At 44.9% G+C, this 18,083-nt stretch overlaps 1 protein-coding gene across 1 annotated transcript; it reads left to right on the forward strand.

Annotated features, from left to right (window-relative positions):
- The first annotated feature begins 9,072 nt into the window (after positions 1 to 9,072).
- Positions 9,073 to 17,105, forward strand: LOC102136965 (uncharacterized). Its single transcript, XM_005590508.5, is given in 5 exon segments — positions 9,073 to 9,322; positions 13,783 to 13,912; positions 14,428 to 14,526; positions 15,476 to 16,526; positions 16,528 to 17,105. Coding segments are annotated over 5 exon segments (1,398 nt in total). The 5' UTR covers positions 9,073 to 9,289; the 3' UTR covers positions 16,613 to 17,105.
- Positions 17,106 to 18,083: the final 978 nt, after the last annotated feature.

Here is an 18,083-nt window from a genome sequence, read left to right on the forward strand (position 1 = left end):
TTGGTTGTACAGCAAGAAGACCTGGACAATGAGAACCCTTTTTTTCTGGGTTGTTCCCATTAATGCTTTGTCCCTGAAGTCAGGAAGTCCGTTGACAGTAAGGAACTGCCTTTAAAGTTCTTTTGACGTTGGACAATGCCCCTGGCCAGCCAGAACCCCATGAGATCAACACCAATGGTCTACTTGATCCTAAACACCCTCTAATTTGGCCTGAAGATCATGGAGTCATAAGAACCTTTAAAGCTCATTATACACAGCATCCCTAATCCCCACATTGTTCAAGGGTCAACTGTATATATTGACCAGTATTCACTGAACTGTACATTTGAAATTGGCAAATTTTATTGTTTGTAAATTACACTTCATTAAATCTGTTTAAAGAGAAAAAAATAATCCATGAGTCCACAGACACAAATGAATGAATGAATGAAGTAGGAAATAAAAAGTTATACTTTATAGTAAGGTGTCAATTAAAATAGATAGAGATAGAAAATCATCAATGAGAGCTAAAACTGGTGAAGTAAAAGATTAATGAGGAACAGGAGTTTTATATATTTCTAAAGAATCTTTCTTCTATTTATTTGCATTTATGTAGGAAAAACACTAGAGAGAATGGAAACAACCCAGTCAGGAGGAGACTCCCAACACCGAAAAAAATTCATGAGTACCATATTTACATGTTTTAAAATCATATTTTGTCAGAATTAAATTTTATTTCAGAATGATACAAATGGTAAAAATAATTTTGCATTTTCTCACAGTACCACAAAATATTTTAATGGAGCAAGAGATTTATTTTTTATTTTATTTTTTTATTTTTGAGAAGGAGTTTTGCTCTTGTTGCCCAGTCTGGAGTGCAGTGGCCCTATCTTGGCTCTCTGCAACCTCCACCTCCTGGGTTCAGGCGATTCTCCTACCTCATCCTCCCAAGTAGCTGGGAATACAAGCATCCACCACCACACCTGGCTAATTTTTTGTATTTTTAGTAGAGAGGGGTTTCACCATGTTGGCCAGGCTGGTCCTGACCTCCTGACTTCAGGTGATCCATCCACCTTGGCCTCCCAAAGTGTTGGGATTACAGCCGTGAGCCATCATGGATGGTAGAATAAGAGATTTCTAACCATAACTAAGACTTTGCTTATTCGTATAACTTAATGGTTTATGTTACAAGATAAATAAAAATGATTAGTAATTGATTAAAAAGTTTAGGCCAGGCATGGTGGCTCACACCTATAATCCCAGCACTTTAGTATGCTGAGGCAGGAGGATCACCTGAGGTCAGGAGTTTGAGACCAGCCTGATTAACATGGTGAAACCCCTTCTCTACTAAAAATACAAAAATTAGCCGGGCGTGGTGGCACGCCCCTGTAATCGCAGCTACTTAGGAGGCTGAGGCAGGAGAATCACCTGAACCTGGGAGGCGGGAGTTGCATGAGCCAAGGTCGCGCCATTGCACTCCAGCCTGGGTGACAGAGTGAGACTCCATCTCAAAAAATAAAAATAAGTGAAAACAAAAATAAATATTTTTAGATTAAAAATATAAAAATATAATAATTTTTAGAATAATGCTCTAATAAACATTTTACTTGTAAAAAGAAAACTTATTTCCACTCTATGCTACAAGTAGACATCTAAGAAAAGATCATTTTTACAGTTCAAAATCTTAAATATTACATAATATTTTAGAATGTGACCAGATTATTCTTCCAGTTGCTTACAAAAAATACTGACAGAATCATCCCTCTTTTGTAGACTGAAGATCCTAGTAACTAAATAGTTCCAAACTTTGACTTAGATACAGATTAAGAAACAGTTGGTGGCTCACACCTGTAATTCCGGCACGCTGGGAGGCCGAGGTGGGTGGATCACCTGAGGTCGGTTGTTTGACACTAGCCTGACCAACGTGGAGTGCCTAACGTGGAGAAACCCTGTCTCTACTAAAAATACAAAATTAGCCAGGCATGGTAACCCATGCCTATAATCCCAGCTACCTGGTAGACTGAGGCAGGAGAATCGCTTGAACCCAGGAGGCAGAGGTTGCAGTGAGCTGAGATAGGGCCACTGCACTCTAGCCTGGGCAAAAAGAGCGAAACTCTTTCTCAAAAATAAATAAATAAATAAATAAATAGAAATAAGGCATTGCTACACAAAACAAGGGTGAATCGCAAATGCATTACACTAAGTGAATGAGGCCAGACTGAAAAAGCTACATGGTGTTGGATTCCACGTACATAACTCTGGAAATGTGTATTCCTAAAACTCCAAGGAGACAGAAATCACATCCATGATCCTGGGGCCAGGAGTAGGAGAACGAATTAACCCCAAAGTGGCATGAGGGAGGAGGAAAGAGCTGCAAACTGACCACTGAATGCACAATCATGTCCAGTTTCTCACATCGCTGCTTTCCGCATGCCCTGGCTCAGCCACCGTCTCCTCCTTCCTGTTACTGCAATTCACCAAGTTTTCTCCCATTGCATCTCTTTGACACTTTCTCCACCTTTTACCCGAATATTTTAAACTTTGTTCTTTCATAGCTGCCTCCTTCTCATTTTTTGGGGGGTAGTCAACTCAATTATCACCTTCAAGAAAGCCACCCATATCCAGCTCATCTGAATGGGCACTGTCCTCAGCCTTCAGCTTAAACATTTCCAACTCTGTCCTCAATACAACTGCCATTTCCCTCACATTCTCCCCTTCATTTCCCCTATTATTTTCACCACTACTTAGAACAACTCCTGGCATTTGTTATTTATGTTTGTTTGTTTGGTTGGTTTTTTTTACCATTCTAGGTTCAGTTCCCAAGTAGAATATGGACTTAGCAAATTCTACAAAACCAGACCAATATTTTCAAGGCTTGACCTGGGAGGAGAGAATAGTGTATTTGGGTGGTATGTGCTGAGGAAAAGTTTCATATTTTCAGTCACTTTTTGGTGAGTCAGTGTTCAGCAGAGCAAGGACATCCAGATAAGTCTCAAAGATGCGGTATCTGTGGAAGAGTAGATTACTATAGTGGTTAGGAATAGCTGTACTCTTGAGTAGTTGGTGATCCTGGCTCCTTGGTTCCACTGGAGCTTCACATGAGTTTGTAATCATCACATCTGCTAGGATAGTACCTTTGAACATAAGACTGTGTTTGGGCAATAAGAGGACATAGGACTGCTTACCTGCTATGGAGCAGAACTGCTCTTCTGAAATATTAGGCTTCTTCCTCCTTGAGGACACGGTTATATTTTCCCTTCCTGTGGCCTCATCTTCCTCCCTACTTTTCCTTATAAGGATAGTTCAGATGGGAAGTTAGTCTTCACTCTCTAGCTGAGGCAACCAGACTTCAAGTGTCTAAGGACCAGGTGGCCATCTCCACGGAAGTCCAAAGTTTCCAGAGCTGCTGGGTCGTGACTCCTTCTATTAAGCTCTAAACTTGGGGATGGCAGGAGATATCATCAAAATTTGTTTAGTTGGTTACAGTCCTCAGCCTTCCCTCATTCCCTGCAGCTGCTCATGTGTTGAGGGTTGACTTGTGATTAGACCCTGAGGCACATCTGCTTTTCATGCCATCTTGGGTAGGTTAGGCTTCCCAAACACAGAGGAATGTGCTTGCCAGTCCTGAAGGAGATATAGCCAAAGGTAGAGTCTTGGACCCAAACTTTGATGTTCCCACTCCTTATAGACATGTAAATATTCCTAAAGGTTGGAAATAAAAATGGATTTCAGAAGATAGAGAGAAAACATATAACCCAGCATATGTTGCTTTTAACAACAACAACAAAATAGCTTCATGGGATTTGTTTTGTGCGTTCAAAGAGCTATAAGTGAATTTTTTATGTAGATAATGATTTTACCTAAACCAAATGATTAAATAGTCTACTGTGTCCTCACTAATCATGTTATTTGCAATTCTACACACGACTGTGTTTTAGTTGGTTGTCTCTTCCTGTAATAATACTAAATTGTCTACATATACTCTTTATTTCAAAACCATCACACAATTCACTATAATGTTCGTATGATATATAGTTTTTTTAAATTAAAACCACATCTGTAAAACAGAACCAGTAGTGATAAAACATCGTTTCTTTCTTTTTTTTATTTATTTTTTGAGACAGAGTCTCACTTTGTCACCCAGGCTAGAGTGCAGTGGTGTGATCTCAGCTCACTGCAACCTCTGCCTCCCAGGTTCAAGCGATGCTCCTTCCTAAGCCTCCCAAGTAGCTGGATTACAGATGACTGCCACCACGCCTGGATAAAAAGCATACTTTCCTAGGCATCTTCTCTTTTCACATTGCCTCACATGCCTGACTCACCCCGTCAAGCTAACATTTACATGACATTTTTGTTAATCATTTTGATAATCATTCTATTAATGTCTTTGTAGTTTTACCACATACATATATTTTCCTAAATGACATACTCTTTCTTATTGCCAGATTCTGAATTTTCTATATGTTTTGTACTGTGTGACTAGATTCTGTAATATGTTTGTTAGGTTCATTCACAAAGGTTCATGTCATGATGGCCAGCTAATTTTCATGACTGACTCATAATCTTTTTTTTTTTTTTTTTTTTTTTTTTTAGACGGAGTCTCGCTCTGTGTCACCCAGGCTGGAGTGCAGTGGCGCGATCTCTGCTCACTGCAAGCTCCGCCTCCCAGGTTCACGCCATTCTCCTGCCTCAGCCTCCGAGTAGCTGGGACTACAGGCGCCCGCCACCACGCCCAGCTAGTTTTTTGTATTTTTAGTAGAGACGGGGTTTCACCATGTTAGCCAGGATGGTCTCGATCTCCTGACCTCGTGATCCACCCGCCTCGGCCTCCCAAAGTGCTGGGATTACAGGCTTGAGCCACCGCGCCCGGCCGACTGACTCATAATCTATTAGATGAATAATCCAGAATCTGTTCTTCTAATAGATGTTCTGAAGGAAGTGAAACATTTATTCCTGTGCTTTGTTTCAGAAGGAGGAGATTATCTACACATTGTCCCACTCTGTCATGGATTCAGCTCTCCTCACTCTCCTCCTCCCCTCCCTTCCACATGCCACATAATGGTCTAACTGAAATAATTAATGCCATAGTTGCCATGGAAGGGGTAAAGAACTTGTGTCTCTCTCAATTCTACCACGTTCTCAATCCCAATATTGACTCCCATCCTTTTCAGAGTCAATTAGTTCTGAACACCCAGTTCCAGAAAGCTCCAAGAAGGAGGGAAGGCTTCATTTTCTCTTGTCCTCATGAGTCACTCCAAGGCTGTGTTGAAATTGATTATTCAGCCCACAGATGGAAGGGGCAGGAAAAGAAGTAGGGAAATTAGATTGACACGAGGACTAGATTCAATGGGAATGGATGTAGTGGGACCACACATAATAAAGGTTTGACTTTTAAAATCAATAGTTGTGTGTTGTAAACAACAGTCTAGCATTTTACCCACCTGTGAGGAATTGGCTTTATATTTGGAAATGGAAGAGCAGTGGGAACATGTTGGAGGCTGAAAGAATGAGGATTGTGATTAACTCAGTATACCACTGGAGGCTGTATGAGTAAACAGCAAACTGTTCTCATGAAAGCAGGTGGTTTGCAAACTGACAAACTGCATCTGCCACCCCGAAGGAATGGTGAGGGCAGTCACGTCCCAGGCACAAGTGTTTCTTGTGATTAGGCACATCTGAAGCCTGTTCACAATAATATGAACCTGTGATCAATCAAGCAGATGACCAATCGTTAGCTTCTCCTCCCTGCTCTTTCTACCCAATAAATATGAAGGGCTGTGGAAACTCAGGGCCATTACTCACAAGAAGCAAGGATCCCCTGACCCCTTCTTTAAAACAGATTATTTTGTCTTATGTTTTCATTTCTTGTTCATCCCCCTTCATTCAGTCCCATAGTAACCATCGCAAGTGGCGCCCAAACAGGGACCTGAAGAGACCTGCAGGGACAAGTAGGGATGAATAGAGATGAATAGGGAAGAAAAGGGACTTCAAGGGACTTGCAGGGACTCACAGGGACTAACAGGGACCTACAGGGACCATAAACAATGAAAGTCTGCTAGAGCTGAAGAAGTGAAACTGATCAGACAAATGAGAAACTCCGAGATGAGTCTGCCGGCAGTGAATATAAGGCCAGTGCCCTAAAGAGGTACTAGTCAGCATCCTAAAGAGGTACAGAGAATGGGAAATTTTTGAATCAAGGTAACATGGGGCAGAATTTGTTTTTTCTGTTTTGTTTGGAATTTGTTATGTTCTGAATTTCAAAATTTGAGAGTCTTTTGCCCCACCCACAACTCCTATCAAGGTTGGTGAAAAGGAGAGGGAGGACGAAAACTTGCCTGTACCACTCCCTCAGCAGCGGGAACACCTGGAAGTGCAGGATTAGACCTCCCAGTCAGAGAACAGGTTACATTAGTTGGAGGAGACAAACCCACCAAGATTCCCACTGGTATTTGTGGACCTTTGCCAACAGGATATATGGGATTAATTTTGGGCAAAACTCATCTTAACTTACAGGGTATTGCTGTAGTCCTAGAAGTTGCTGATTCAGATAATGAGGAGAAATTCTGGTAGTGGTGATGTTGCAAGATCTTTGGGTTTTTGAACCAGAAGACTATATTGCTCAACTGTTGCTTGTTACCTGGAAATTGAACCCTTCTCCACGAAGGGAGAAATGAGGGAATCAAGGATTTGGAAGTACAACTACATGGCAAATTTATCTATCAGAACCTATAGCATCTATAGACCCACCTGTACAGTGTAAATTAAAGGAAAGAAGTTTTATCAGCTTATGGCTATGGGAGCTAATGTGTCATTAATATCTAAGAACAATTGACCCCTGTCCTGGCCTCTGCAATTAACTTCTACATCCCTAGAAGGAGTAGGAACAGCTCAAAGTGTTCAAAACAGTGCTGAGACTTTACCCTGTCTCAGACTGGTCATGTACTTTTCAACCTTACATTGCAAATATGTTAATCTATGGGGTGGAGATTTACTTACAGCATGGGATATCAGACTTACAAATGAAACTATTGACAAACCAGGATTTAAAATGTTAAAAATAAAAAAGGGGGGGGAGATATCAGAGCAGAAAAGGCTTAGGAATGTCCATACAAGGAAACCCTGATCCTATATCAATAACTGGAGAAAGAAATGAAAAAGGGCTAAGTTGTCAGGATTTCTGATGGGGGTCATTGGTATTTCTCTTCCACACACTGCTTTGCTGTTAGAGCGGCTGACTGACAAACCTATATGGGTGGTTCAATATCCTCTATCACAGGAGAAACTGATTCAACTCCATCAGTTAGTAGAAGAGCAATCGGAAGCAGGAAATATGGAAGAGTCAGCCCTTGAAATTCACCAGTATTTGTGATTCCAAAACAGTCAGGTAAATGGCGATTGCTACATGATTTGAGAGCTATTAATGCACAGATTAAACCAATGTGTGCATTATAGCAGGGTCTGCCATCACCGGCAGCCATTCTAAGAGACTGGCCTCTCATGGTGGTAGACCTTGGGGATTTTTTTTTTCTATACTATTGCACGAGAAGGATAAACCTCAATTTGTTTTCTCTGTGCCTTCTATTAATCCTTGATTTGCTTTCTCTATGCCGTCTGTTAATCAGAAAGAGCCTGTCTCTCATTATCAGTGGAAAGTTTTCGGTAGATTTACTAACGTGGAGATGAGGGTATGCTTGTGTTTTTAAAGGAGATGGACAAACCATGTGGATACCCTCAAGGTGTGTGTGACCATGGAGGGGAGACTGGGATTCCAACCATGGGCCTGGTTCTCCCAATGGAAGCCATGAGCCAGCTGAATCTGAATGCGAAGATGGCATGAGGACCGACTGGAGTCACACTGGCATCAATCTCCATAACACAGGGACAGATCTTATTCAATTAATTCAAACACAGAAAGGGGGAGATGTTGGAGGCCGAAAGAATGAGTGTTGTGATCAACTCAGTATACCACTGGAGTAAACAGCAAAGTGTTCTCATTAAAGTAGGTTGTTGACAAACTGACAAACTGCGTCTGCTGCCAAGAAGGAATGCTGAGGGCAGTCACACCCCAGGCACAAATGTTTCTTGTGATTAGGCACATTTGAAGCCTGTTTGCAATAATGTGAACCTGTGATCAATCAAGCAGCTGACCAATCATTAGCTCCTCCTCCCTGCTCTTTCTACCCAATAAATATGAAGGGCTGTGGAAGCTCAGGGCCTTTGTTAACTAGAAGAAAGGAGCCCTCTGACCCCTTCTTTAAAACAGATTTATTTTGCCTTTGTTTTCATTTCTGTGTTCGTCCCCCTTCATTCAGTCCTGTAGTAACTGTGAAAGGAACATGGAGCAGAAATGGATGAAGGAGAGAAATTGAGGGGGAGTTGGCTTATGGGTTTGCCTCCTATTGTTGTGCCTGTACATCAATGTTGCGTCCTTGAGGAAGGAAAGAGCACAAATGAGCATGGGGTGAAGGAGGAACGTAAATCCTTGGGCTCCCCTACTCTCTCATCACCTACATCCAGAATTCAGAGCCTTTTCTTATTATCATACATCAGGCATTGCTTGGCCACCGTTAACTTTAATATTGGGTGTCCCCTTGCCAAAGGAAATTTAGCAAGATATACGTGGCTCTGCCCAGAGAAACCTCTTTATTGTGGCTCTGAAGATCCTCTTTGAGTCCTTCAAAAGAAGGAAGGATTGGAGTATCAGCGGTAGGAAACTGAAATCCAGTCCCATCTCCAATTACAACAGGCTCCAGATGAGTCCGAGAGTTCTCGACACTCATTTCTCCTCCATTCTCCATTTCCTACTCCATCATCTCCATCTTCTCCATCATCCCCATCTTCATCATCATCTCCATCTCCATCATCATCTCCATCTTCATCTCCATCTTCATCTCCATCTCCACCATCATCTCCATCTCCATCTCCGTCATCATCTATCATCTCCAATCTCCATCTCCGAAGTTACGCCCACTTCCTCTAAGTTTGGCGCCATGGGAACTACACTGCCCAGAAGCCGCCGCGCCCGGAGCCGCGATGCTTGGCCAATGAAAAGAGGCCTGACCGAACGTGCGCCGCGCACTGGGCGGGACTTCCGGCGTCTCCTCTGGGCGGACAGTTTCGCTGCTGTCAGGAGAACTCAGCCTGGTGGAAGCTGATTGTGCGCTGAGGCAACCAGCGCCGGAAGGCGCGGTGGCTCGGCGTTCTGTTCTCACCGCTCAGAGGCGGGTCTGAGGCTCGGTGGCGGCGCCCAGGGTGACCCGGGCCCTCTCCTCGGTTGTTGTCTCCCCGCCCGCTCTACCCACAGGCTCGGATGGCGGGGGCCGCGCTAAGGGACCCCGCTCAGGTGAGCGCCGCGTCCTCCCGGCCTCCCCCGAATCCTAAAGCCCTGTGAGGGCCGCCTGCTCAGGTCCCCGGGTGCAGAACTGTGGGGCGTTCGTGGGCGGGGTCCCGTTTCTGACACGCAATGTGATGGGGTGGGAATGGAGGGCAAGGGGTCCGGCACGCAAAGGTGTGAGGCGCACTCAGCGAGTCCCGAACTTGAGGCCTCCTGGTGTCCGTAGTAGGCAGCTTGGGAAGGGACGAGTCGCGTGTGGAGCGACGGCCCGAGGAGCTGCGCTTTCATCCTGAGGGCGCCACAGTGGCCGCGGAGGGCTGGAGACAGAAGAGTGACACGATCTGTTTCTCTAAGTTTGCCAAAGGCCTCTCAAGGCAAAACAGACTGGGATGGGGGTGAGGCGGGTGAAGACAGACATGTGAGTAGGTAAATTCAGTAGATTAGTGGAGAGTCTACTGGGACTGGGCCATAGAGGCGGGGAAGTGATCAGATCTTGGATGGATTTCAAAAACTGAACAGGCGGAAATTCCTGTTGCATCACATGTGACTATGAAAGAAAGTAGGGAATGAAGAGCCATTCTGGATTTTTATTTGTATTTTTGTTTGTTCCTGAATATCAGGAATGATGGAGATGGGGAAGGCTGTGCAGGGAGTAGGTTTTGGGCATGGTTTCCTGAGAAGTCCCAGAGTGGAGGTATCGTGTCCACATGGGCAGCTGGAAGGCCTGGGGCTCCTATTTAGGAGGGAGAATCTTAAGGTTTTCTTTCAGATGGTCCCTGAGGTGAGGGAAGGGAGAAATGGGCCTGTAGGCCGGGGCAGCCTCTACAGCCTGGGGTTTTGCGGTCTAAAGTGGTTCTGTCTGGTGCCTGCAGGAATGGAGGGTTATAGAGTATGAAGACCCAGGACTGGATGGAGACTGCAGTGTTGGGTAGTATATAGGTTTGCCACTCTAGGCTCAGCAGTTCCTCGTGTCCAGTCCGTATGAAGAAAAGGAAAGGTCAGCCAGGCTGGTGGAGCAGCCCCTTTGGTGCCTAAGTTTCCCTAGCCATCAGCACAGGAGGGATGATCAACTGCTCCAGTAGAAGGGCTCTCAGCAGGATTGCCTTCAGGGGAGTATATAGCAGGCAGCCAGGTTGCCAAAAGGAAACCCACATTTTCTTTCTTTCTCTTTCCTTCTTTCCTTCTTTCTTTCTTTCTTTCCTTTCTTTCTTTCCTTTCTTTCTTTCTTCTTTCTCAGAATTCTGCCGTTGTGATCTGCCCACCTCAGCCTCCCAAAGTTGGGATTACAGGCTTGAGCCACTGTGCCCAGGCAGAAACCCATATTTTTAAAACCTGCCAGTTTATTTGCACTGAAAATGTTGACAGAGGCATTAATTATGTGTACAGTAGGAGTTGATACTTAGTCCTAGACACATAAGAATGAGTTTGATACAAACAATAGTCCTATTGAGTGAATACCATTATTATTGCTGTGTTGCAGTTGGCAACACCAAGGCACAGGGAAGTTGAGCATTTTTCCAAGGGCACACAACAGGTAAGAGGCATCACTAAGAACCAAAGCCCAGATTATAGATACTCAGGCACACCTGACTCCAGGCTAGATGAGGGGGCTTGGATGATCCTTTGGCAACGTCACTGTCTGGTTCTCATTGCCTTGATTTTCCATAGGTTCTTGTGACTGCAGTTACTTGCATACCATGAGGAGGTAAATGGAGGATTTCTCAGGTCCTCACCCTGCTCAACTCCTACCTACATGGTCTTCAGAATCGTAGTGTCTTGAGACTCCTTGCTTGCTATTATCCCTACCCTTCCATTTGAGTTCCCTGGAAAACAGTTGTACAGTCAGGGTCCTGAGTCCAGACTATATATTATTATTATTTATTTATTTATTTATTTTTGAAGTGGAATTTAGCTCTTGTTGCCCAGACTGGAGTGCAATGGCGTGATCTCGGCTCATTGCAACTTCCGCCTCCTGAATTCAAGCGATTTTCCTGTCTGAGCCTCCTGAGTAGCTGGGATTACAGGCACATGCTGTCACACCTGGCTAATTTTGTATTTTTAGTAGAGACGGGGTTTCTCCATGTTGGTCAGGCTGGTCTCGAACTCCCGATCTCAGGTTATCTGCCTGCCTCTGCCTCCCAAACTGCTGGGATTTTAGGCATGAGCCACCACACCTGGCACAGATTATATGTTATATGGAGAGGTTCTCATTTCTGGCAACCAATGATAGGAGGTTTAGAAGGCATAGTGATCAACATGAGAAAATACATGGATTTAAGTTTGAGCTGGAAATGCTTAGGCAACCTTAGATCTCCATTATGTCTGGCGGAAGCATCAGCAGGTATAAGGCAGACCTGAAGTGGTTGGCTGAGGACCTGGGCCTCTATTCTTTGTATTTTTGTTTGTTTGTTTATTCCTGAATATCAGGAAGGATGGAAATGGGGAAGGCTATGCAGGGATTATGGCCCAGTCTTTTTTTTTTTTTTTTTTTTTTTTGAGACGGAGTCTCACACTGTCGCCCAGGCTGGAATGCAGTGGCGCAATCTCGACTCCCTGCAAGCTCTGCCTCCTGGGTTCAGGCCATTCTCCTGCCTCAGCCTCCGGAGTAGCTGGGACTACAGGCACCCGCCACCACGCCCGGCTAATTTTCTTTTTTGTATTTTTAGTAGAGATGAGGTTTCACTGTGTTAACCAGGATGGTCTCGGATCTCCTGACCTCGTGCTCTGCCTGCCTCGGCCTCCCAAAGTGCTGGGATTACAGGTGTGAGCCACCGCGCCCGGCCTGGAGTCTGTGTTTTTTAAGTAGATATGAGCAGATTTTCTAAAGTGTAGGGTAAGAGAAAGAGGTTAATGGTAAGAGTAGTTTTCAGTGGGAATAATTAAGTTAGGTTTTGGCCATGTTGATATGAGATGTTCCAGAGACCCTTGAGTGGATTCATTGAGTGGGCACCAGGATAGAGAAGTCTGGAATTCAGGTGAAGGGTTCAGATTGGAAATACACACTATACAGTTGGTGTTTGCACCAAATGGGGTAGTGGAGCAGATTTAGGAGGGAGCATCTTGAGGTCCTATTGGTAATGCCATTAGGTAATAAGGGAGAATAGGGGCAAAGAACTGATTCTCTTGCTTGGATACCTGGATGGGAGTGGTAGGCTTCACAAGGACATGAGGGAGAATGGTGGCCATGGGGAAGGGGATGTAGTGGTGAGGAGGGTCTGGTTGGTGACCAAAGTTCCTGTGGGGGTAAACATGAGATGGACATGAAGATGAAGCTATAATGATGTAAGATGACAGGAAGGCAGGCACTACTTATTCATCCAACTGTGGGATCACAAGGCTTTTGTTCTTACCTGGGACCTGGGGAGCTCCTCAGGCTGCTGGATTAGCTCAAGATCAAATGAGGTCATCTGGGAGAATTGCTGGGCCTGGTTTGGGAGACTTGGGCTTCTTTTTTTTAATTTTAATTTTTATTTATTTATTATTATTTTTTTTGAGATGGAATTTCACTCTTGTTGCCCAGGCTAGAGTGCAATGGCAAGATCTTGGCTCACAGCAACCTCCGCCTCCCGGGTTCAAGCTGTTCTCCTGCCTCAGCCTCCCGAGTACCTGGGATTACAGGCATGTGCCAACACGCCCAGCTAATTGTGTATTTTTTGTGGAGGTGGGGTTTCTCCATGTTGGTCAGGCTGGTCTCGAACTCCTGACCTCAGGTGATCCACCTGCCTCGGCCTCTGAAAGTGGTGGGATTACAGGCGTGAGCCACCACACCCGGCCTGGCCTGCGATTCTAATGAGAGTCAGAGGAAGGCTGACATTGGGAAGGGACAGCTTCTCAACACAGATATGGAAGAGTGCCAAAGGAGTCCAAATATGTGTGCAATTCCAAGTAGCTGAAGGTGAAGCAACAAAACGAGCCAGGTAGGGAGGCCTTCAAAGTGAGGCTGAGGGTTGCCCCTGGCAGTCAGTGCCATTGGAGGTCTAGGATGGGATGGTGTTCTGATTGCATTTGGTAAGTGCCCTCTGGATGCCATGTGTAGACTAGAATGTAGTGACACTAGGGGATGTACATAAGGTGGTATAGGGGGCAGTGGTTGTGGTATAGAGTATGTGTACATTCTAATGAGTATAAACAGATGTCCCCAGGGACCTTGTATTGGGGACTTCAGGGAGAACACTACACAAATTTGATTGTATTTGGTAAACAATCTTGGAATCCAAGGTCAGTTGTCTGACAAGAGAAGAGTAGGAGTCTGCATACCATGCCCAGAGCTGAAATGGACTATATCTGCCTACCTGCCTGTGCTTGCTTAGTGGGAACATGAGGAGAGAGTTGGCATCAGTGGTTCTGGGGCAGGGTCTCTCCTTTGAGATGGGGATTGAGGAAGAGGGTGAGCAGGGGTGGATGTTTAGGGGGATGCCTAAATTCCCCAGTAAGGAGGCCACAGATAAACTCAACTCTCTCCATCTTAGCAGGGCTATGTGACCTTTGAGGACGTGGCTGTCTACTTCTCCCAGGAGGAATGGAGATTGCTTGATGAGACTCAGAGGCTCCTCTACCGCAATGTGATGCTGGAGAACTTTTCACTTCTGGCCTCTCTGGGTAAGTTTCTCACAGCCCACCCCAGCATCCTGGGCTGGGCTCGTCTCTTCCTCCTTTTTCTAGTGACAGGTCTGTTCTTCCCAAAGCTGAATTGTGGGCACTCATTCCTTCTCCAGTATCCTGAAGTAGCTATTGTAATTGGCCTGGGCTGTGTATACTACCACCTTCTCTCCCCGAGCTGCCCCAGAGCTATGCAGGAAAGAGTTTGGGGGTCACGAGTCTTGCAGTCAACTTGATGGAACTTAACCCTGGTGGCCTCTCTGTGGCCTGGTGACACTGTGCAGATCTGTGGTAATTCTATTCCCCTACGTTCTGCCTGCCTCCTCTAGCCAACATACCTGGGTGTCTGTCTGTGCCAGCAATTGAGTCACCAATGTGATTGCTGTTTGACATGTTTGTTCCTGTAAGACCCTCCTCCAAGGTTCTTTCTGTACTATGTTGTTTTCTTTCCTGTGGTCCATGATGGGATAGGTCATTCTGGCTCAGTGCTGCCACTCACCTGTTGTTTTCCTTAGGACTTGCATCTTCCAAGACCCATGAAATCACCCAGCTGGAGTCATGGGAGGAGCCCTTCATGCCTGCTTGGGAAGTTATGACTTCAGCCTTACCAAAAGGTACTTGGTGGGTGGAGCTCAGGGAGGTATGAACTCGGGGATGGGTTCATATCATACCAGGAGTCTTTGCAGTGGGCCCAGATATTTTGATACCAAGGCAAGGGGTCATCGCTGATTTCTATCTTTTCTTCCTCAGTCACCCATTTATATCTATTCTGATATTTGACCCGGGGCCATTCCCCACCTCTCTGTCCTCCATGTTTCACCCAATCCTCAGCAGCACCTTTCAGCAGTGGCTTTCACTGAATGTATGGTGAGGTGGGAGCTTATCCTTGCATAGCGCTTGGACACCAACTATTTCTTTCCAGTTGGTTTTTTTTTTTTGAGACGGAGTCTCACTCTGTTGCCCAGGTTGGAGTGCAGTGGCTTGATCTTGGCTCACTGCAAGCTCCTCCTATCAAGTTCATGCCATTTTCCTGCCTCAGCCTCCTGAGTAGCTGGGACTACTGCCACCACGCCTGGCTAATTTTTTGTATTTTTAGTAGAGACTGGGTTTCACCATGTTAGCCTGAATGGTCTCGATCTCCTGACCTTATGATCCACCTGCCTTGACCTCCCAAAATGCTGGGATTACAGGCATGAGTCACCGCGCCCATCTTGCAGTTGATTTTTTCTGGACCTGGACATAACCTTCTGTGCCATGTTCCTGTGTCTCCAGCAGCCAAAGTCCTGTGGAAAGCCATTTGCAGTGGATTTTGTTGGGGACTCTGCCTCTCCTCCCTGTGCTACACCCCATCCTTGCATCTTTGGTGCTCATGAGGCCTCCCCAAATCCGTGATCTAGCCAGGTTCAGCACTGCACAGCAGGCCCTTCCCCACCAAGCGCTAGCCCCCTCATTCTGCCAGCAGTCCCAGGCACTAATTACTGGGTGTGTCAAACACATTTGTGAGAGTGCTGCCTCCTCACACCAAAGACTACGTTTACTTCATCAACATTTCTCTTCTTTCAGGTTGTTGGCATGGAGCTGAGGCCGAGGAGGCCCCTGAGCAGAGTGCTTCTGTAGGACTGTGCAGTTCAAACGTTCAGCAACACCAGAAGCACTATGGAGAGAAACCCTTAAAAAGACAAGAGGGCAGGGTCCCAGTTTTGAGGAGTTGCAGAGTCCACCTGTCAGAGAAGTCCTTGCAAAGCAGAGAAGTTGGGAAGGACCTCCTGACCAGCTCAGGTGTTCTCAAGCACCAGATGACTCACACGGGAGAGAAGTCACATAGGAGCTCCAAAAGTAGGGAGGCCTTTCATGCTGGAAAAAGGTATTACAAATGCAGTGAATGTGGGAAAGACTTTGGTCAGAAATATTTACTTGTTCAGCACCAGAGACTACACACTGGGGAAAAGCCTTATGAATGCAGTGAATGTGGGAAGTTATTTAGCCATAAGTCCAACCTTTTTATACACCAAATAGTTCACACTGGAGAAAGGCCTTATGGGTGTAGTGACTGTGGAAAATCCTTTAGCCGTAATGCTGACCTCATTCAACATCAGAGAGTTCACACTGGAGAAAAGCCTTTTACATGCAGTGAATGTGGAAAAGCTTTCAGGCATAATTCCACACTTGTTCAGCATCACAGAATCCACACTGGAGTAAGGCCTTATGAGTGCAGTGAATGTGGAAAATTGTTTAGTTTCAACTCCAGCCTCATGAAACATCAGAGAGTTCACACTGGAGAAAGACCTTATAAGTGCAGTGAATGTGGAAAATTCTATAGCCACAAGTCCAGCCTTATCAATCATTGGCGTGTTCACACTGGAGAAAGGCCTTATGAGTGCAGCGAATGTGGGAAGTTTTTTAGCCAAAGTTCAAGCCTCATGCAACATCGAAAAGTTCACACTGGAGAAAAGCCTTTTAAGTGCAATGAATGTGGGAGATTCTTTAGTGAGAATTCCAGCCTGGTTAAACATCAGAGGGTTCACACTGGAGCAAAGCCTTATGAGTGCAGGGAATGTGGGAAATTTTTTCGCCACAGCTCCAGTCTTGTTAAACATCGAAGGATTCACACTGGAGAAATACAGTGATTGTGGGAAATCCTTTAGCCAGCATTTCAACCTCATTCAACACCAGAAAGTTCACAGGGGAAAAAAGTCTTGAAGGTAACAAATGGAAATCCATTAGCTACACTTCTAAACTCATTCAACACTGGACAGACAGTTCACAGAGTGGACAATGTAGTGAATATGGAGAAAGGCCTCAGCCAAAGGCCTAACCTTATTCAACACCAGAAAGTTTAGACTAGAGAAAGGCCTTAGACTGTCGCTGATTCAATATGATTCACCTTGCCGGGCACGGTGACTCACACCTGTTAATCTTACCACTTTGGGAGGCTGGAGCAGGCGGATCACAAGGTCAGAACATCGAGACCATCCTGGTTAACACAATGAAACCCTGTCTCTGCTAAAAATACAAAAAATTACCAGGCGTGGTGGCAGGCGCCCATAGTCCTAGCTACTCAGGAGGCTGAGGCAAGAGAATGACGTGAACCCAGGAGGTGGAATTTGCAGTGAGCCGAGATCGCACCACTGCACTCCAGCGTGGGTGACAGAGTGAGACTCCGTCTCAAAAAAAGAAAAACAGAAAACAAAAACCAGGCGTGGTGGCAGGCACCTGTAGTCCCAGCTACTTAGGAGGCTGAGGCAGGAGATTCACTTGAACCTGGGAGGCAGAGATTGCATGGAGCCAAGATCACGCCACTGCACTCCAGCCTGGGTGACCGAGCGAGACTTCGTCTCAAACAAACAAATAAACAAAAAACCCAGAAACTCTGAGGATAATCTTTATGAGGGAGCTGGCAATTGAATGTCATTCATCTAAATATGCACACTGGAGGCAGGATGAGAATTCCTGACAGATTGTCCTTCCTGAGAAGATAGCCCTCTGCCTTGGAGCTCCAGAGAGAGGGAGCCCTGTATTCTTGGCTGCAGCAGTCTAATGGAGTTTTTATCTCGCTGAGTTTGGAGTTGGGGGAGGAAAGGAGTGGTCTTGGTTCAGATGTGACTGACTTTTGCTGTTCTTATGAATGTTAGATCTTCTTTAATAAATATTTATTTGCCGTACACCCTTGTGACCATTTCCAGAGACTGAATTGTGTTTTTATAATTTTCACCCTTTTGGCTGTGTAACAGGGCTGCAGAGCTCTTCAGTTATTCTGTAAGTGGATCCAAATGTTTGAAATTTTAGTTGCCAAATTGTGTTCTAAATGGTTAGCATTTCATATTTCCTCCTGGAATATATTAGGTTTTCCATTTCTTAACATTACTGACAATTTATATGTATGGAAATCATAGGCCATTCATTTTAGCCATTTTACTAAATATGCAGTAGTATTTCATTGTAGTTCTTAATTTGTGTTTTTCCAATGACTTAGTTTTCAGCTTTTTTTAATGTGCTTATTTGTCACTCATATATCTTCGTTAGTAAAATGTCTGTTGGTATTTTTTGCCTGTTTTTTAAAACATTTGGTTGGTTGCAAGTTCTTAACATTTCTGAAGACAAATTCCTTATTTGATATAAGCGTTGGGAATATTTTTTCATTGTCTGTGGCTTTTGTTTTTTAAAATTTAGA

Source organism: Macaca fascicularis, chromosome 19 (genome assembly GCF_037993035.2).
Source record: "Macaca fascicularis isolate 582-1 chromosome 19, T2T-MFA8v1.1".
Taxonomy (NCBI): Eukaryota; Metazoa; Chordata; class Mammalia; order Primates; family Cercopithecidae; genus Macaca; species Macaca fascicularis.